This window comes from Miniopterus schreibersii (assembly GCF_964146895.1).
Source record: "Miniopterus schreibersii genome assembly, chromosome: 19".
In the NCBI taxonomy this organism is placed as follows: Eukaryota; Metazoa; Chordata; class Mammalia; order Chiroptera; family Miniopteridae; genus Miniopterus; species Miniopterus schreibersii.
Window position 1 is genome coordinate 13,103,235 of NC_138119.1, and position 20,152 is coordinate 13,123,386.

The 20,152-nt window shown below is 51.6% G+C and overlaps 1 protein-coding gene across 2 annotated transcripts; it reads left to right on the top strand.

The window, feature by feature from the left end:
- Positions 1 to 9,053: 9,053 nt before the first annotated feature.
- CHRNB2 (cholinergic receptor nicotinic beta 2 subunit) lies at positions 9,054 to 16,945 on the top strand (the record flags this gene model as incomplete). 2 transcript variants are annotated; one of them, XM_081121055.1, is made up of 7 exons in its annotated part: positions 9,054 to 9,656; positions 10,720 to 10,865; positions 11,045 to 11,089; positions 11,509 to 11,618; positions 12,429 to 13,401; positions 16,042 to 16,208; positions 16,414 to 16,945. In XM_081121055.1, the coding sequence occupies exons 1-7, from the start codon at positions 9,593 to 9,595 to the stop codon at positions 16,418 to 16,420; spliced, it is 1,512 nt and encodes a 503-aa protein (XP_080977181.1). In that variant the 5' UTR covers positions 9,054 to 9,592. The 2 variants fall into 2 exon arrangements, with proteins under 2 accessions (XP_080977181.1, XP_080977182.1); XM_081121056.1 differs by lacking the exon at positions 16,414 to 16,945 and having other exon boundaries at positions 9,330 to 9,656; positions 16,042 to 16,212.
- Between the last annotated feature and the right edge of the window lie 3,207 nt (positions 16,946 to 20,152).

The window sequence follows — 20,152 nt, forward strand, 5'->3', positions numbered from 1 at the left end:
CAAAGGCAGGTGTGTTAGCCTGTGGTAGGGCCAGGTGAATTCTGGTGGCCAACTCAGCACTGGAGCCCCTGGCAAATTGCCACCTTCCTCTCTCCCATATGGATCAAAATGAGTTAGCCTTTGTTGGAAGTTGACTGAGCACCTTGGTACTCGGTGCTGCGTTACTCGTTTAGTCAGTGGGGCTTGATGAGGGCCTTCTTTGGTTAAGTAGGGTTCTGGATATTTAAAAGATGATTGAGACATGTTCCTGGTGATCCTGACCAGGAACATATCTCCTTTGGAGAGCCTGAACAGTTAGCTACATGGCACCTTTGTGTCTGTATGTGCAAGTTGGTAGCATAAAAGACCATGGTAAGAATTCTCATTTATTTAGCGCTTTCTAAGCCAGGGTATCTTGTAAATATTTCTTACCCCCTCCCCCCCCACAACACTTCAAAGTAAGCATTTTCCATCCCTGTTTTACAAGTTGGGAAAAGGAATGACTGCACAAGGATATACAACTAGTAAGCAGAGTTTCTGGGCGTGTCTCCAAAGTCCATGCCCTTCTACCCCACTCTGCCTTCCTCTGATGCTTAAAAAACAAAATCCTCATCCAAGGACATGTTTATTGATTTTAGAGAAAGAGGAAGGGAGAGAGAGAAACATCGATGTGAGAGAAAAACATCGATTGGTTGCCTCCTGCACGGACCCTGACTGTGCAACCGAGTTTTGTGGCCTGAGTGGGAATCGAACCTGCACCTTTTTTGTGTACGGGATGGTCCAACCAACTGAGCCACCCAACTGGGGCCTCTGATGCCTTTTTTAAATTATTTTTTAAATATATCTTTATTGATTTCAGAGAAAGGAAGGGAGAGGGAGAGGGAGAGAGATAGAAACATCAATGATGAGAGAGCCGTCACTGATTGTCTGCCTCCTGCATGCCCCCCACTGGGGATCGAGCCCTCAACCCGGGCATGTGCCCTGACCAGGAATCGAACCTCAGTCTCCTGAATCCTAGGTTGATGCTCAACCACTGAGCTACGCTGGCTAGGCTGATGCCTTTTTTTTTTTTTTTTAAGCCTCAGCCCTATCTGTGTCCCACACCTGGGCAAGTGGAAAATCTGGGTGCTTCTTTCTTTGGCACCAGTGGGAGATTGAAGCCAGGCAAGCCCCTGCCTGAATGCATGAACCCTTATCTGGGCCCTACCTCACCACCACCTGTTTTTGCCTATGAGAGTTTACCTATGAAAAGTACTTAAAACAGCCCCTGGCACATAGCATGTGCTATGTAGGTGTTAGTCATCACTTCTGTTGTGATTGCTGCTGTTGTTGATGGCCTCGTCACTGGAGAAAAGGACTGGATATTACCTCCCCCTCCCACACACACACACATACTGTGGCTGTCACTTATACCCTGTGCCATTCCCGGAAAGGGCCCGCAGTGATTTACCGTCCTAATCTCCACTTTGCCCTAAAGAGAAATCCCTTATGTTAGATATGGCTGGTTACTCATCCATCTTGTGGACAATAAATTCCTAAGCAAGGAATTCTTGGAAATAAGGACCTAACTTCAGGTCAACCCCTTAGGGAAACTTTTCCTAATTTACCCACATAGAGTTTATCACAGACACCGCTTTCAATATGGTCCTATGGCCCTACCCCATCAAAGCATTTGCCACACTGTACTGGAGTCTTTATATACTTGTCGTTCCACCAACCTGTGAGCTTCTATGGCACAAACTGTGCTGGCTCATTTCTGTGTCCTTCCCTTTTTTTTCCACTCTAAGTTGGCCTTCAGAAAGCACAGCTCTCTGTGTGTTTGACCTTTTCCTGAACCTCAGGCAGCCATGTTTTTCCAGGCTTATGTAGACTGTGACAAGTGAAAATGTGGCTGGTTCTCCCACACAGCCAGAGGATGTGGTAGTCATTTCTTGATAGGCTTTTCTTTTATTTATAGTTTCTTAATCATCCAGGTATCTGCAGGACTTGAAGTCTGTGCATCACCCATATTTGTGTTCCTTAGACTTCATATCGCAGTGCCTAACTCATGGTGGGAAGCCAATTAACGAATAAATGAGCCCAAGATGTCTGAAAACCTCCCTCTGCCAAAGAGGTTAGTTTAAAGCTAATGGCGTTTCTTAGTGGAGGTAGTCAAGCTACAGTGTTTCTCTCTGATGCTTTCTCAAGACTCTAGCCCTTACCAACCTCCCCCCCCCCCCCAATGCAGCCACTGGAAGATACTGAATTCCCTATTTTATCAAGGACTTTAATTAGAATGAAACAAGGTGATGAGATAGACCCACAATGTTGCACAGACTCCAAGTCCCCCAGTGAGGAAACTTTGAAGTCATGGTCACTGGGATGAGGTCTGTCTCTCTCAGCTGGACTGTGCAGTATCTCAGCTCCCTGGCTGAGAGCCCTCTGGCAGAAGCCCAGTGTGGAGTCATATCTGGTGTTCTGCTAAAATGTGAAGGGAAGGGACATTAGAAATGGAACACAAGTGGTAAATATATTCACTTAATGAATTCTTGGGTGTTAGGGAAACAGGAGTGAATAAAATAAAAATCACTGCCCTCACGGAGCTTACATTCTGCTGGGGGAAACAGACGCGATAAAGGTGGAGTCTGCCAAGCCAGCTGACTCCCTAGATGTAAGAGAAGATGAGAAGGTGTTTACTGAGCACCTACTACAAGTGAGGCCCTGGGGATGCAGCATTAAATGAGACATAGCCAGTTCTCACCTTTTCTGTGTGTTCAGCCTGGTAGAAAGTCACACACTTCTTGAATTGTTACACATCCAGTTACTTCGTTATAGTGGGTGCCTCAAAGAAGAAAAAGACTGGCAATCTGGGAAGGTGTCCTTGAACAAGTGACTTGCTAATTTCTGAAGGATCAGTGCAGTTGCCTACGAGGGGAGGAAGGGCTGGATCCTGACACAGGCAGAAGGGACAGCATACACAATAGTTTTGAGGTAGGACCATGGCAAGTTGGAGGAATGGAAAAAGGCCTGTGTCTACAACAGGGGAGAGAAGTACAGGTAAAGTAGGCAAGGGTTAAATCTTGGCAGACATTCAAAACCATGTTTTGGAACTAGGGCTTTATTTTAAGATCAAGGAAGATTAAAAGATCACTTGAATTTTGAGAAGCTCTGCAAGCCTGGGCAACTGATAGTAGTAGCACTAACAGAGACGTCTCGAAGGAGAGCTGGGTTTTGTGGGAAGGGTAGAGAGTTGGGTTATAAATATACTGAGTGTGTGGAGGGAGGGGGATGTGGGACATTCTCCTGGAGACATCCAGTGGAGTGTGTTTTCTGAGCTGAGGAGAGGGCCAGAGCCATAGGTGTTAATTAGAGAGTCGGTTACAGCTGCCCTTTGAATTAGATCATAAAGGAGGCAGCACAGCTGAGTGGAAGGAGCATGGACTGGGGAGTCAGACAGAACTGGGTCTGGATTTGAGTTCATCTGCTTTGCCAGCTATGTGACCTTGGGCGAGTTATTTAATTTCTGTGAAACTCAGTTTCCTTATCTGTAAAATGGGCATGATACTCTTTCTGCCTTGCAGGGTGGATCATTGTGCCTGTTTAGATGAAACGAGATATGTAAAATGATTAACACTGATGGGCACAGAGTACATTGCTCAGCAAATGTTAAATTCTCCTATTACTATGATTACTGTTACTGCTACAAAGTCAAAAGGTGCTCACCATTCAGTAAACATTTATGGGGCTTTGCCATTTGTCAGACACTGGTCTAGGTATGAACACACAGCAGTAGACAGACAAGATCCCTGATCTCATGGTGCTTGTTTTCTAGTGCAAAGAATCAGAGACCAGACAAATGAATGACCAGAAGAATGACTGGTAAGTAGATTCAAGGAATTAGAGTAGGGTCATGTGGGAGAGAATGACTGGGGGTCACTTTAAGTCCAGTAGTCAGGGGAGGTCTCCCTAGGGAGGAGGTGTTTGAGCTGAGATTTGAAGAAGAGAAGGCAGGCATAGCAGGATGGGGAAGAGCGTTCCAGCAAGGAGAGTGACAACTTCAGAGACCCTGAGTGAGAACAAAGATGCCATGGTCTAGAAGTAGGAAGCTAATGATATACTGGCTAAGATCATGGGCTTTGAACCCCAGCTCTGCCAGCTGTTGATGGTGTGACTTAGCCTGTGTGTACTTCAGTTTCCACATCTGTAACATGAAGATCATAATAGTACCTTCCTCATAAGGCTGGTGGGAGGAATAAGTGAGATACATGAAAAGTGCTCAGAATGGCGCACAAAGTAAGAGCTTGGTTTTTCAAAACTAGAGGGGATCGGCATACCTTGAGTCTAGTGAAAGGAGGGGGTGGGGGTAGGAAATGAGGCCAGTGAAAAGAGCAAGGGCTGGATTATAGAGATCACAGTAAGTCGTCTGGGTTTTATTCAAAGTACAGTGGGAAACCATTGAAAGATTTGAAGCTGTGAGCTACATGATCTGATTTAAAATTTTTAAAGATCATTCTGGCTGCTGTATGTAAAATGGATTGTAGAGGTTTTTTCTTTTTCAAAGGTCATGTGTTATCAGAATAAGCAGATGCTCTTATTTGGGGCAGAGCGAGCATCCCTTTGCCTTGCTCCCAGAAGTATAGCACTCTGTGACTGACTCAACAAATATGTCCTGAGCTCTTGTGCTCTGCCAGGAACTGTAGTGGGCACTGGGGATGCAGAGACAAATAAGATACAGTCCCGGGGGGTAGTGCTTGGCTTCATTCCTGGCGCAGAGGAGGGGCTCCTTACACGACAGCTGCTGCTCATAATTTTTGTTGTATTTCTTACTCCTGCCCTCAGGAGCACATGGTAACGAATGAACTGGGGCCAGATATAATCAACTGTAATACAGTGTGGCAAACACAATCATAGGGATGAAAGGTAAGGGCCTTGAAGGGTGATACTATTCAAGATTAACTCCCAAGAAAGAAAGTGACAGTAGGAATTACTTAGATGGAAATGGAGGGACATTCTGAAGGAACTGGGCCTTAAAGTAGGAGTCTGTGAATAAAGGCCCTAAGACGAAGGAGGAATGGATTAGGATATACTGGTGACTGGTGCTTTAGCCTGAGGCCCCTGTGTGGTGCTGATAGTATTAATTCTTCTGGAGGTGGAATAAAATCATTATTTAATATTTACCAGTAAATAATTAAATGATAAAAAATTTTAAAACCTTTGACCCAGCAATTTCACTTGGAAATTATTAAAGATATGTGTAAAAGTGTACCTAGAGTAGACTACTTTGCAACTGTTTAAAAAGTCCTCAAAGAATATTTATTGGTATACAGAGATGTTTGAGAAATAGTTAATGAAAAAGGAAAGCTATAAAACTATATTACAGTGTATTCCTTTTTAAAAATAAAATGTACACAATTTAGTTATGTACCAGCAGAAATGCATATATTTGTACACCAAGAACATGAACAAGAATGTTCATAAAAATATTTTTAATAGTCCAAAATAGGAAACAACTGCCCTGGCCGGGTAGCTCAGTTGGTTAGAGCGTAGTCCTGATATGCCAAGGTTTCAGGTTCAGTCCCCAGTCAGGGCGCATACAAGAATCAACCAATGAATGCATGAGTAAGTGGAACAACACATTGATGCTTTTCTCTCTCTCTCTCTCTCCCCCCTTCCCATTCTTTCTCTAAAGATCAATAAATAAAAATTAAAAACCAAACCAAACCAAATACATGATGGTATATTCATACAATGGAATATTCTACAGCAACGAAGAGGAACAAACTGCAACTACATTCAACAATGTCAATGATTTTCATTAACATAATGTTATCATGATTCCATTTATATGAAATTCAGCAGGCAAAGTCAATCTGTGCTCTTAGAAGTCAGAATAGTGGTTACCTTTTTTTGTCATATTTTTTTAATTGTAGGAAAATGCACATAAGATTTACCATTTAAGCCATTTTAAAGTGTAGAATTCAGTGGCGTTCATTAGCGTCACAATGTTGTGTAACCATGACCTCTGTCTAGTTCTGGGATTTGAAGCAGTACTCATTGAGCAATCACTCCCCATTCCTCCCTGCCCCTGTGATGTTACTTTTGAAGAGGAAAGAATAATGACTGAAGGGGGGCATAATGGGAGGCTTCTGGATATTAGTAATGTTCTATTTTTAAAATCTGGGTGGGAATTATATGGCTGTGTTCATGTGAAAATTTATCTAGCTGTACACTTATAATTTATATACCTTTTGTATTATGTATGTTATATCTAAGTACACATAAATGTGTAGATAAATTGATTGTAATGCCTTTCAAAAGAAAATGTTCCTTACCGTGAGAGGCAAAGGGAGTGTCACACCCAACTTTGCCTGTCCCTATTTTGCCTTAGGACTGATACTTCTATAGCTATCCATCACTCTGCATGATTCCCGACCTGTCCTCTCTCTGGCTGCCTTTCTTCCTGGTGGATGTGGAAGGAGTGTGGGGGGGAGACATGAGGGAGAGAGGATGTTCCAGCTCTCCTTGGCCACTAGGTGGTTGTGCTGAGAGGACTCACTCCCTGCCAGGCTGGAATTAATCTCCACATAAAAGCTGGGGAATCTGAGAAGAGAAGGCAGAGGCCAGGGTGAGCAGACTGCCTGGACTGGCCTAAAGGAGCATCAGGTAGCAACCAAGGGCTTCAAGAAAGCAAATGACCCTCTAGTCTATCAAACCAGAGACAGGCAAGCACTCCAGAAAGAGATTTTCATAAAGGAAGCCTTCAATCACCCAGCACCCACCAAGAGGAACGTACTAAGTGCTATCTATGTGTAAAGCTCCCGTCCCTCTCAAGAATTGGAAATGCCTTGAAGCCACCCTTGTCTTACTGGCCTTCTCACCTTTCAAATCTCAATTTTTATCTTCATCCCCTCCAGGCATGCAGGCACTATTAACCTCTCCCTTCTCTGTGCTTTCCCAGCATCTCTATCTCTACTAAGGGGCCACCATATTGTGTAATAAGTCTTTGCTGCCAAACTGTGATCTCCTTAATAGCTGGAACTAGGTCTTTTTGATCACTGCATCCTCAACACCTATGCAGTAGATACCCAACAAATGTTGATCTGATTGTTGAAGGTGGGCTTTCTCCCGGCCTTTGACCCTTTCTCCCAAGTGGTGCGACTGCATACATTCCTTTCCTTTTCTGTAGGTTTTTGTTCTTCAGTCCTTTCCTTGGTTCCAACATGTCTCCCATTCTTCAGATGTCACTGCATGTTTATGCACGCATTTGCCTTGGAGCTTGTGGTGCAGATTTCCGGCCCCCTTCCATGTGCAGTGCAGGGCCTGTAGCCATCTCACTTCTCTCCAATGCTTCTTTTTCTGGCACTTGTCCTGCTCTTCCTTCACAAGTCCAGAAACTGAGCTTTTATTTATCTTTTCAGTTTCCAAAGGCTTTATTCGTAAATATGCTTTAGAAAAGAAAGATTGATTCTATTGCTTCCAAGTCAAGGGAGCTGTGTCCAGGGACACATCCCAGGAGAGCCAAAGGGGCCTGATGATCTTATCCATAGACACAGTCAAAAGCACAAGACTTTAGTCAACCAATTCTTTGGGCTTAAACCATAGGCTGATTTCTCTCTCAGTGCTTTTTACTGAGTCATTGCTGTGAATGATGCTTCTGCCAACTTGAATGCAAAGGTCTTCATGAATGTGCCTGCTTAGAGTCTGCTGGGTTGGCCTCCCCAAGCATCGTTCCCCGTCTTCACCACATTCAGTGCCTCCTAGACCATGACCGCCACAGGCTCCGAGTTCATGTACGTTACCAGCCCTGCTTCAGGAGCTCCTCAGAGGCCCGAAGGAACTTCTGGCCAGGAGTCGGAACCCCATCTGCTCCAAGCGCTTGGTGATGCCACCCACCAGACCACGCCACACACTGTCAGGCCTAATGGTAATGAAAGCGTGCTCCGTGTTGGCCATGGTCCGAGAAGCCGGCTGGCACAGCAGCTGCGCTGTGGAGCCAGAGCCCAGCAACTGAGCTTTTAGAGAGGAATGTTGCTCCACAGGTGAAAAGGTGTCAGTCCCCTACTGGCCCATTTCTTATTTGTTGAGCCCTCACAATATGCCAGGCACTGTGCTGGTTCACGATCTAGCAGGAGAGGCAGTCACAGCCTTAGACTGATTCATTTATTCATTGGACATCCTCTGGAAACATATAGCAAGTCACCCGATCTAGTCCTTAGTCAGGCATGGCTTCCTTGAGGAACTGACATTTCTGCCAGATGGTCAAAGTTAAGTAGATGGTGGTTGAGGGGAAAAGGGAACAAGAGCCAAGGAAACTATATGCTTGAAGGGCCCTGAAGTGTGGAGGGTGGAAGGGACAGAATGTTCAAGGGTCTTAAAGACATTGCCAATATTTGAAGTACGAAGCTGGGGGCAGGGGTCCAGATGAGGTTGAAGATGTAGGCAGAGATGGAATAAGACAGAGCCTTGATATATGACAAGGTTGCTTTAGTCAGGAGTCTTTTGGTTGAAAGTGACAAAAATCCACCTAAGAAAAAAAGGATTTTATTGGCTCAGAAGCTAAAAGTTCAGGGCTTTCAAGATCAAAGATGTCATTGAATTTTGACACCTCTCTGTCTCATCTTTGCTTTCCTTTGTGTCAGCCTCATTCTTGGGCTGGCCTCTGTGAAAGGGTCTTCTGATCCCCCTCGTCACACAGAAGCCAAAGACGGGAGTGGAGGGGAATGGGGGTGAGAAAGGCTAATTGACAAGAGCCACTATCTTCCTTCCACTCTTCAAGACCTTCAAGGTTACCTTCCTTTCAGGCTATGTCCAGAAGTCCTCACCGTAGACCTCTTGGGAGGGGACAGAAAGCTCGGCCTTTTAGGGATTTTATGGCGGGAGGTAGAGAAAGGGACAGGCGAGGGACCCTGTTTCCAGACTCCAAAGCTGTTTGTTTTCTTAAAATTAGCAAACCCGCAGCCCCGTCTCTTTCCCTTAGGGCATTTTCCCCGCTGCACCCTCAGCCTTCCCCGGAGGCAGGGCCATCGGGGGGTTGGGAGGGAAGAAAGGAGGCGGGATTCCAGAGGCGCCTCCCGCCTCCGCAGCCTCACCCCCGCGCGCGGTCCCTGGGCACTAAGCGGGTCCCGACCTACTTGCCGGCTCGCGCTGCCCCCGCCCTTCTCAAAGGACCTCCACGTCCTGCCCCAGCTCCGGGGCTTCACAGCCCCCCCCCCCCCCAGTCCTGTGAGCCGCCCTTCTTTCGCTGGACACACGCGCTAACTCACCAGGAGCAGCGAAAGAACAGCCCCTCCGGGAGACCCCCTTTTTCTGGGTCCCGGCGCTTCCGCCTCCGGGCGGAGACTCCTCCCCCGCACTGTCCCGCTCGCCTTCCCGGGAAGAGCCGCGGGAGAAGCCTCCGCCGCTCACACCGGGGTAGGAGAGAAGCCGGCGCTTCTCACAGCCCGCTCCCCACGCCCCAGAATCACCGCGGCATCCCGCCGAAGGCCACCAGCACCGCCGGGGCCCAGCTGCCAGCGGGTGCGGGCGGCGCGAGCGCGGGCTCGGCTTCAGCACCGCGGACAGCGCTCCGCCCGCGGCCCTCCAGCCGGCGGCGCGCTCCGCGGGTGCGGGTCGGGCGCAGAGCTATGCCCGCAGCATGGCCTGGCGCTCGGGGCCCGCGGCGCTGCTCCTCGCCTTCGGCCTCCTCCGGCTGTGCTCAGGTAATCACAGGTCGCTGTGCCGTCTCACCCCGGCGAGGCTCAAAGGTGGAGGGAAGGGATTCCTAGAGGTGGGGGGTCTGCTGGGGGTTAGGGGAGAGACCTTGGGGCCTGCAGGGAGCCCCTGGGAGGACATACCCTAAGGAGTAAGCGATGCACGGAAGAGAGAGCAACCTGGGCAGTGGTGGTGGGGAGGGTGCGGACACACAGAGGAAGGAGGGAGGGCAATCTCCCCAGGCTTTTTAGGGCAGCAGGAGAGCAGTCTCTGCAGCTGAGATGCCATTTGACTTCTTGGGAAACATTATATCAAGAAATGTACCTGGTTCAGCACCCTCCTTTGGCTCTCCATCATTTCCTGTCCACCACATCGGGCTCCTGATTCTGGTCACTCCCCAGGGGCAAGGCAGGAGGGGGAAAGAGGTGACTTTTCAACTGTCTCATAAGGTGCGACAGAAGACTTGAAAGGGAATGAGCGCTGGGGGCCAGGGAGGAGCACTCTGAGGGGGTGGGGTGTGTTTGTGCAGAGTTATGGAAGGTGATAGAAAGTATGAAGGGCAGGAGCAAAGGGAATGTACAACCTAATGAGACTTCCACATGTGGAGGCACGTAATGGGACTTGCATGCACAGATGAGCACTGACCGAGGGGAAAGCGTGTGTGGTGGGACATGAATAACTGTTCCCTTTTGACCACCCTCCAAAACCTTCCCTGAATTGTAGATATCTTCTAGGAGAAGCCATGGAAACATGGATTTCTCTTGAAACCACCCTCTGAGACCTTGCAGGAAGAGCAGGTCTCCACTAATCCTTGCAGAATGGTTTCTTAGTCTGGAGGAATCTGTGTAGGGCTGTTGGGGCCACTTGGTCAGTGATCTCAGGGAGGAGTTTCTCTATGAGGGGCCTTCATGGGGTAACCTAAGCATTCTGATGTGTCCTTAGGGATGGATCGTTGGGAAGCTACAGCCTCCTGTTTGGGCCTGGGCTGCCCCATTTGCCTAGGGAGAGTGGGATCCTGGGTGGACCTTTCTTGCCTACTTACTTACCTCCTGCCCCTCAACCCCTGCCCAGGAGTCTGGGGCACAGACACAGAGGAGCGGCTGGTGGAGCATCTCCTGGATCCTTCCCGCTACAACAAGCTTATCCGCCCAGCCACCAATGGCTCTGAGCTGGTGACGGTACAGCTCATGGTATCACTGGCCCAGCTCATCAGTGTGGTGAGTGGGGGTCCCAAACTCTCCGCCCAGCTGCTGAAGTCAACACAGCCAGAATGTGTTCATGTTTGTGCTTACTCCTCTGGAGTTCCCAAGGTTTAGGAGGTGTGGGAGGAACCATGGGTGGTTGTGGTGGGCCCACAAGCTGGAGGGTCTTCTCAGCAGCTTCTCCTTTCCTGCAGCATGAGCGGGAGCAGATCATGACCACTAATGTCTGGCTGACCCAGGTTAGTGGTCTTCCCACCCATACCCCTGGTCTTCTCTTTCCTCCTTTCCTCTTTTCTTGTCTTTTCCATGAGTGCTTTCTCCTCTTTTAATCCCCTGAAGAGAGGCAGAAAGGTATAGACTTTGGAGTCCTAAATAACTGGATTTGAATCTTGGTTCTTCCACGCACCAGCTCTGTGATTTGAACATGTTAAACTCTGCAAGATTTATTTTCTCATTTGTAAAATGTAGATTCTTATATCTTGGCTTAGCTGTGAAAATTAAATGAGAAAGCATTTTATGAGTCACATTTGCTGGGCAGAGAAGTCACTGTGGGAAGGTGATGGCCTCAAGCCAGATGGGCCCCCTCCTGTCCCTGTCTTTGACCTTGAGCCCCTCTCAGGGCAGAGGTTGGTGCTGCTTCCCTCTCTCCCTTTCCCAGGAATGGGAAGATTATCGCCTCAGTTGGAAGCCTGAGGAGTTTGACAACATGAAGAAAGTTCGACTCCCTTCCAAACACATCTGGCTCCCAGATGTGGTCCTATACAACAAGTAGGTGACTTGGGAGCAATGGTAAGGCTGGGGGAGACCATGGGAGTGCTTAGAGAAGGAAGGGGTCTTGGGGAAAGTAAATCAGCTCATGCTGGGTGTAGAGAAGAGATTTTTCTTTGGCATAGATGCATTTATTACCCAGATAGACAGACCCAGACCAGTGAGGTATAATATGGACAGCCAAGGTGACTTGGCCCATGGTCAGCCCCCTCTCAGCCAATGAGGAGTCCCAGTGTTTGGAGCTGCAGTGGGATGCAAACAAGGATTGCCAGCCCCCAGGGCCTAAACTGATTCAAGAATAGGCTTTCCTGGAGGCTTGGACAGGATTAGAGAACTTGGAGGTCTCAGTTTCTCCTCCAGGTTCCATCCCCTCTCCTGAAATAACCCCTCTTACCTCCAAGATCCAAAACCACTAGTGGGACCATCTCCTGCTCCCACCTGCCTCTGTCCCCCTCCATTACTTGTGGTGCCTCACTCTGGCCTCCCTGGCTCCCCCAGCTTCTCCACCCTCACCTGAAACAAACAACTTACACAATACGTAACAAGTAGCAGACGTGTCCCTGTCCCTCTTCATCCAGTTCTTCATCTCTGAGGGGCCTCCAGGGAACACCTCTTCTCCCCACAAACCCACCCAGATACCGTTCTCGCTCAGTTCCTGCTCCACCGCCCTGTACTCTGGATGGGTACCCTCGGGCCGGGTTTCCCCTCCAACATCTCCCTTTGGCTCCCCCCGCCTGGCGAGCAGGGCTGGGTTGATGGGTGGGGTGGGGGCGCCTGAGGCCAGGGCCGACTCCTCTCATCCCTTGGCAGTGCTGATGGCATGTACGAGGTGTCCTTCTATTCCAACGCCGTGGTCTCCTATGACGGCAGCATCTTCTGGCTGCCCCCCGCCATCTACAAGAGCGCCTGCAAGATCGAAGTAAAGCACTTCCCCTTTGACCAGCAGAACTGTACCATGAAGTTCCGCTCCTGGACCTACGACCGCACCGAGATCGACCTGGTGCTGAAGAGCGACGTGGCCAGCCTGGACGACTTCACGCCCAGCGGCGAGTGGGACATCGTGGCGCTGCCGGGCCGGCGCAACGAGAACCCCGACGACTCCACGTACGTGGACATCACCTACGACTTCATCATCAAGCGCAAGCCGCTCTTCTACACCATCAACCTCATCATTCCCTGCGTGCTCATCACCTCGCTGGCCATCCTGGTCTTCTACCTGCCGTCCGACTGCGGCGAGAAGATGACGCTGTGCATCTCCGTGCTGCTGGCGCTCACCGTCTTCCTGCTGCTCATCTCCAAGATCGTGCCGCCCACGTCCCTCGACGTGCCGCTGGTGGGCAAGTACCTCATGTTCACCATGGTGCTCGTCACCTTCTCCATCGTCACCAGCGTGTGCGTGCTCAACGTGCACCACCGCTCGCCCACCACGCACACCATGGCGCCCTGGGTCAAGGCCGTGTTCCTGGAGAAGCTGCCCGCGCTGCTCTTCATGCAGCCGCCGCGCCACCGCTGCGCCCGCCAGCGCCTGCGCCAGAGGCGGCGCCAGCGCGAGCGCGAGGCCGCGGGCGCCCCCTTCTTCCCGGAGGCCCGGGGCGCCGACTCCTGCACCTGCTTCGTCAACCGCGCGTCCGTCCGGGGCTCGGCCGGGGCCTTCGCGGAGGAGCGCGCGCCCGCAGCCGGCCCGCGGCGCTTGCGGGGGCCGTGCGGCTGCGGCCTCCGGGAGGCGGTGGACGGCGTGCGCTTCATCGCGGACCGCATGCGCAGCGAGGACGACGACCAGAGCGTGAGTGTTCGCGGGGCCTGGGGCGCGGGGCTGCGGCACCCGCAAGGCAGCCGCAGGGTAGAGACGCGCAAGTCTGACTGGCCGGATGCGGGAAATGTGTCCGCTGGCGGCTGCGGGCCTGCGCGGTTGGCTTCAGGGAGGAGGCGCCTAAGCTGGAGCCCTACAGGGTGACCCTGTGGCTCCCTGAGGGCTAGCGTCCAGGGCCAAAATGCCCCACCTGGGGCATCATTAGTGTCAGGAGGGCGGCCAGGAAGGGGAGGTGGCCCTTCTGGGTTTGCATTTGGCCTGTGGCCGTGTCCCCGAGTTCCTGCCCACGGCTTGCATTCCCAAGTCCAAGTTGTTAATATTCAGCTCTTAGCACAAACGGAGACTGAGTCCTTTGTGTGCCCCGCGGGGTGGGGGGTGGGGTGGGTAAAATTGAAGGCGGTAGGAGGAGTGGGGTGGGGTGTGGGGGGGTGTTAAGAGGTTCCAAGAGCCTGCTGGTGGAGAAGAGGACAGTCCCAAATCAATATACCGTTTCTGCTCTTCTGGGTCCAGGGGAATGGCCTCGTGAAATATTTATGGAGGTGGGGGCAAGTGGAGGCTGGGGCTTCCCAGACCCGCCCCCAGCTTTCAGCACAGCTGGCTTTTTCTAGGGCAGCTCCCCAGAAAGGGGACTCCCATGGTTTCTGAATCTGAGACCCAAGTATGAAGTGTTGACATGCCCCCCTTTGGGTTGTGGCTGGCCCTGCCCGGGGCTCAGTCTTTGGGTACCTGGCTAGTTCCAGGCAGCTGCTCAGCTGTTGCCATGGTGACTAGCGAGGTTTCTACTGGGTCGCTGCCATTCCAGTTTGAGGGTGAAGAAGCACCAGCTCCTGCACTGCTGTTTGGGGGGAGGAAAAGGGGGGCATCAGAGCCTGGCGTTTGAGCAGGTCTTGGTGGAGGAAGAGGTGTTGCCCAGGCTGGAGACGATGGGGTGGAAGCCCCAGAGCCAGCAGAGGCCAAGTGGGGGATGCATGGGTAACAGCCAGGCGCAGGGACTGGGCCAGCTGCCCCCCTGCTGCAGTCTACTCATGTCATGTGCAGTTACTGAGCTGGGTGCTGAGGATGCAGTGACCTATTTGGATGCTTCACAGGCATCTCAAACTTACCATGTCCTAAATGGAGTGCTTGATCTACATTCCCACCCACTCCTCTTCTGATCTTTTAGTAAATGGCATCACCTTCCACCTGATGGTTCAGACTAAAAACCTGGAGTGATTCTCGACATCTCACTCTCTTACCTCCCCCACCATCCAAAGCATCAGAAGTCCTGACCTATGAGCACAATCTGCAACCTAATCCTCGGCTTCACCCTTTCTGCACCATCTGCATGCTACCCCCCCAGGCTGCGGGCCTCTGTCAGCTCTTGCCTGAATCAGGGCAGAGACTCCTAATGGTCTCCCTGAGTCAGCTCCTGTGCTCCTCCATCCAAATAGACAGTGTCTCCTCCTCACCTTGTGCCTTCTCCCCCTCGCTCAGCTCACTGGCTTATCTGCTTGACTGTTTTAAGCAAGCTAAGCTCTTTCCTGCCTCAGGACTTTTGCACATATTGATCTCTCTGCCTGGAATGTCCTTTTTTCCTTTTAGAAATTATTATTATTATTAATTTTTGATATGCTGTTTGAGAGTAAGTTGTAGACATTGTGACTCTTTATCTCAAATGCTTCAGTGTCCCTCTCCTAAGAACAGGGACATTGCCGTGCATGACCCAGGTTCAGTGATCAAATTCAGGAAATTTTAGCATCAGTACAATATCTAAAGTTCATATTAAAAATTTTCTAATTTTCTCAGCGACGTTCTGTGCAGCATCATCCCCCCCGCAATCCCTGATCTTGAATTGCATTTTATCTTCCTGCCTCTTTAGTTGTTTGCAATCTGGACCAGTTCCTCAGCTTTGTCTTTCATGGTATAAACATTTTTGAAGGGTGCAGGCCGGTTGAAGGTCCCTCAGTGTGGCTCTGCCTGATTGTTTCTTCAGTTTATTCCTGCCACGGCTGGCTCCTTCTCATTTATCAGCTCTTACCGTAAATGTCACTTCCTGAAAGAGGCTTTCCCAGACCACATCCTAAATTACATCATCCCCTCCATTTCTTTATGTCAGTCCTTTGTTTCCTTGTAAGCACCCACCAGTGTCTAATTATTTTTTTTTAAAGATTTTTTATTGATTTTTTTAGAGAGACAGGGAAACATCCATGTGAGAGTGTGGGCCGACCGCCTCCTGCACGCCCCCTACCAGGGGTCGGGCCCGTAACCCTGGTGTGTGCCCTGACTGTAATCGAACCAGCAACCTTGCCGCGCATGGGATGACGCCTGACCAACTGAGCCACACCGTTTTTCGTGGTGTTTTTTTTTTTTTTTTAAATCCTCAGCTGAGAGGAAGGGAAAGAGGGAGAGAAACATCAACCTGAAAGAGAAACATGGATGGGTTGCCTCTCTAACGCCCTGGCTGCGGAAAGGTCACTTGGAAAGGTTACTCTAGGATCATGGAGGGAGAGTAGTGATGTGTGTGTGTGTGTGTGTGTGTGTGTGTAAGTGTAAGGTGATATCTGCTTATACCCATTCCACTCCTATCCTGCGTCATGTGACTAATATACTTGGGCACCGTTTGTCTCTGTCCAGGTGAGTGAAGACTGGAAGTATGTCGCCATGGTGATCGACCGCCTGTTCCTTTGGATCTTCGTCTTTGTCTGTGTCTTTGGCACCATCGGGATGTTCCTACAGCCTCTCTTCCAGAACTACACCACCGCCACCTTCCTCCACGCAGACCACCCGGCTCCCAGCTCCAAGTGAGGCCCCCCCGCAGCTCCATGCTCCTTCACCCCTTTGCCCTCTGCTGTACAATCGTTTTGGGTGGAGGAGGGTGAGCTACCAGGAGGAGGGGCGCTGCCCACAGAGACCCATCCTTTGCCATCACCTGGGCCCCTCCCCCCATGCCTCGGCCCACGCCCAGCCGGCTCCACCAGCCACTCTCCTTCTCTTGCTCCAACGCAGGCAATAGTGTTGCTGCCCAGGATGAAGGCCGAGAAACAGAGGACAGAGAGGTCAGAGACCAGCCTGAGGAGGACAGGATCTCCCACAGTCTTCAAGTCACGGGAAGGGGTGTGGAGGAGGGGGGGGAGGGACAGGGGCTCAACTCTGCTGGGCTGGCCAGACACAATGGCAGCTCTGAAGGCAGGAGCAAGGGGAGAGGCCTGGGTGTGACCTAACATTTGCCGCTGCCCCAGTGAATGGCAGCCTGGCTGGGTGGCCCCACAATGGGCACAGGTTCCTGCCCAGAGGGTTAGTCTGGTGCTCTGGTCAGACTCCTGGGGAAGCGTCCAGCCCAGTCCCACAGCCCCTTGCTCCTAAGTTCCCCTTCTCCGGGTGAAGAATTCTGCGCACCCCCTGGACTTTCCTCTCCTTCCTTTCTCGCTGGGCCAGGGTGTAGTGGGAGGGCTGGGTACTGGGGAGCCTCTGAGTTTTGAGTCTTTGCGTGACCTGCTTGGAGCCTGAGTTCTGAGTACACAAACTCTGTGAAAAGGGCAAGTCTACAGGCTGTTTTTTACCCCCAGTTGAACTGACTGGTCGTCTGAAGTAACCGTAGGATCGTAGGATGCTAGCTGTAAGCCGACCCAGCCTTTTTGCCCGCAGCAGAGAGCGGGCGGGGAAGGCAGCCAGCAGGGAGCAAGTGGCCACTTGGGCACAGCTCCTGCCTGGCCTTCTCTTCAGGGCTCCGTCCTTCCTGCTCCCGCCCCTCCTTTTCCCCCCTCCCACCCAAGGCTGCAATGGGGCAGGGCTGCTCCCCTGAAAGCATCCCATCCTATGAGTCCCTGGAGGCTGGATTTTGACGCTGCTCCCAGGGGACAGCTGGAGGCCACCTGGTCTGTTAGCCCAGGAAACAGACCTCTTATGGGATCTTCTGTGCCCGTCCCTGCCACATGACTGCCTCTGATTTATGGCCCTAGCCTGTGCTCAGTGCTGGGCCAGCAGGTGGCCAGTCACAGAGGGGTCAGTCTGCCAAGTGCACTGAGGGGCCTGCCCCACACAGACCATGCTGTTCTCGAGCCCAGCTGGACTCCCGCTTCTCCAGGCACAGCGCAGGGTGGGGTGGGGTGCCAGTGGGTGAGAGGAGACAGATGGCATATGCACAGCACTGGACAGAGATCACATTCTGGATTCTAGTCCCAGCTCTGCCACTTACTCAACCATCTTGAGCAAGTCTCTGCCTCGCTAGGTCTCTGCTTCCTCATCTATGAAATGGGGACAGGGATGCCCTCTCTGGGGTTGCTGTGAGGATGAAGTGATGTTTGTGAGAAAGCCGAGTGCTCTCACTGGCACAGAGTAGATCTATTAATGTGGAGTCGGAGAGATAGTCAGAGCCGGTGGGAATGGGGTCACCTGTCATGTCAGTCTCCCCCCAGACCCTCACCCTATATCATTCTTGAACAAACCAAGTCCCCCAGAACAGGGCCTGGATCTGCGGGAACTGAGAGCTGGAGGGAAAGCTCTGTGAGTCTAGTGGGTGGGTATCTCTCTCTGGAGCATCTTCATTCCATTCCTGGGTTGAAACTGGCCTTGGCCCTGACCTCCCATCTGGGTCAGTCTCTCCTGATGCAGGTGTGTGCTCAGGGCCCTCAAGTGGACCTAGCCCTGTCCTGGTGTTGTGTGAGATGTCCCCAGTGCTTTCACCCACCTGCCAGGACAGGCTCCTGGACATCTCTCTTAAGGAGGGTAGTGTCTTGGCTCCATAGAAACTCCCTTCTTCTAGAACAGCAAATTCAGAGTTGCCAGTGTTATGCCTGGACCCACCTCAAACTCATAACCCTAGGAAACATCCTGGAACCTAAAACAGCAACTGGAAGGATCTCCCCCTCTGAAGGGTTGGTGTCTCCCTCTGAAGGCTAGGGTGATCTCCTAGAGCCCACCCTGCCTGCTCTCCCAGGCTCCTGGCCCCATCAGCTGCTGCTGTTGGCTGTACTTGCTTTTAGTGCCCCCCAAAGTGACTGTTGTCCAAGTAAGTCAGCAGGCTGTGCTAGGGGGACTTAGAGGGCAGCTGCTCTCCAAATCCTCTCCGTGACCCATCTGACACATAAGGAGACCGAGGCCTGGAGATTGTTTGCTGCCTGACTTTGTACAAGCACCTTACCCTGAATTTGCTCACCCTCATCTGTAAAATGGGGATGAGAGTGGCCTGGGGTCTGCAGCAAGGAAGCGAGGGACCGATGTACATGAAGAAGTTAACTGGGCAGGGTCCCTGGGGCAGTGCCATTCCCTCCACCTCTGGCAGCCCTTTGGGGACCATCCCGGTAGGGAGGGGAGGGCAGAGGTGGGCAGAGGAGGATGCCACTGCACTGCCCAGGACAGGCTTTGAACCCTCCAGGGCACTGGGAGGCTTTGCAGAGCCAGCCTCCTCCGCCCTCGGGTCTCTGTCTTCTTCCCCGGTGGTGTCTGGGCAGCACCTTGCCCCTTCCTTGGTGGGGCTGTCCCTGGGGAGGATCGGGTACCCAGCTCGGCCCTGGGCAAGGACCGGAGGCCCCAGATCTGAAGAGGGAGGCAGAGACACTGGATTGCACCCTGAGCGAGGTGGGCTTGGGAGGGGGGCAGCGAGGAAACAAGTTGGGATGGCCCCCATCAGAAATGGCAAGACCACAGCGCTCTGATAGCCATGTTTGTCTGGAAAGAGGGCCTGTACGGACTCTGCTTTTGCCAGTTGGCATTGCAGCAGGAGAAAGGCAGTTTCCTGGTGGTGAGGGAGCTAATACTGGAGCAGCTGGTACCACGTTATTGAAAATTTAAAAGCAAACGAGACACGGGCAGCCCCCAGCTGGCATTTTCGGCAGAGCAAGGCTGTTTGTGGAGAAAAGGCAGTCGTTCCCCTTCAAGGAAATGGGGGATGCTGGGAGCTTTGACTCCCTTCCGTTTCCCCCCAATTCCAGTGTCAGCTACTGGTTCCTAAGGGCCTGCTCTGTGCCATGTGCTTCAGAGGCACTGTCTTTATTCCTCACAACAGCCCTGCGGGGAAGGGGCCTGTTGACAGAAGAGGAAACCGGGCTCAGAGAGAGCAGGTGCCAGATGGTGAGCAGTGCTGGGCCTGAAACCTGACTCACGATCCCAGAGCCCACGTGCTCGCTGCAGCCTGGCAGGTAGAAGGCAAGTGAGGGGCACTCAGGGTCTTTTCTGAATTCATTCCCCAAGCTGGAGTGGACCCGGTTCCAGCTGTCACCCTCTGCTTCTAGGCAGTAGGGCTGGTGTCACAGTAGCCCTCACAGCCCAGCTGGTGCCCGCCAGCCTCCCACTCGCCCACCCAGACTAGACAGGACAAGCAGCCACCTTTTGATATTCATCCCAACAGGTCCAAGAGGTCAGTGTGACAGTCACATGGTTTCTAAGGGACTATAGGTCTAAGAATGGTTAGGACACCTCACTCACCTGCCCTTGGTGCCCCATCTCCCCAACACTGGCTTTGGTTGGACTCCCTTGTCTGTGTTATGGAATATTTGCACTGGTCTAGCCCACTCCTGGCCAGACTCACTAGGAACTCAAGGTTCTTGTAAAGACAAGTTATTTCCAAAGACGTCTTGTCTGTTATATTGGGGGTAGGGAGGACCCTCATGGGCCAGGGTTGGCAAATGTGGGAAAAACAGAATGCTGGAAAAACCACACTCATGAGGTTGAAGACATCAGAAGAACCTCAAGAAAAGGTCAGTGGTAAGATTTCAATTGCTGTGATTTGTTGCTTTACAAGTCCACT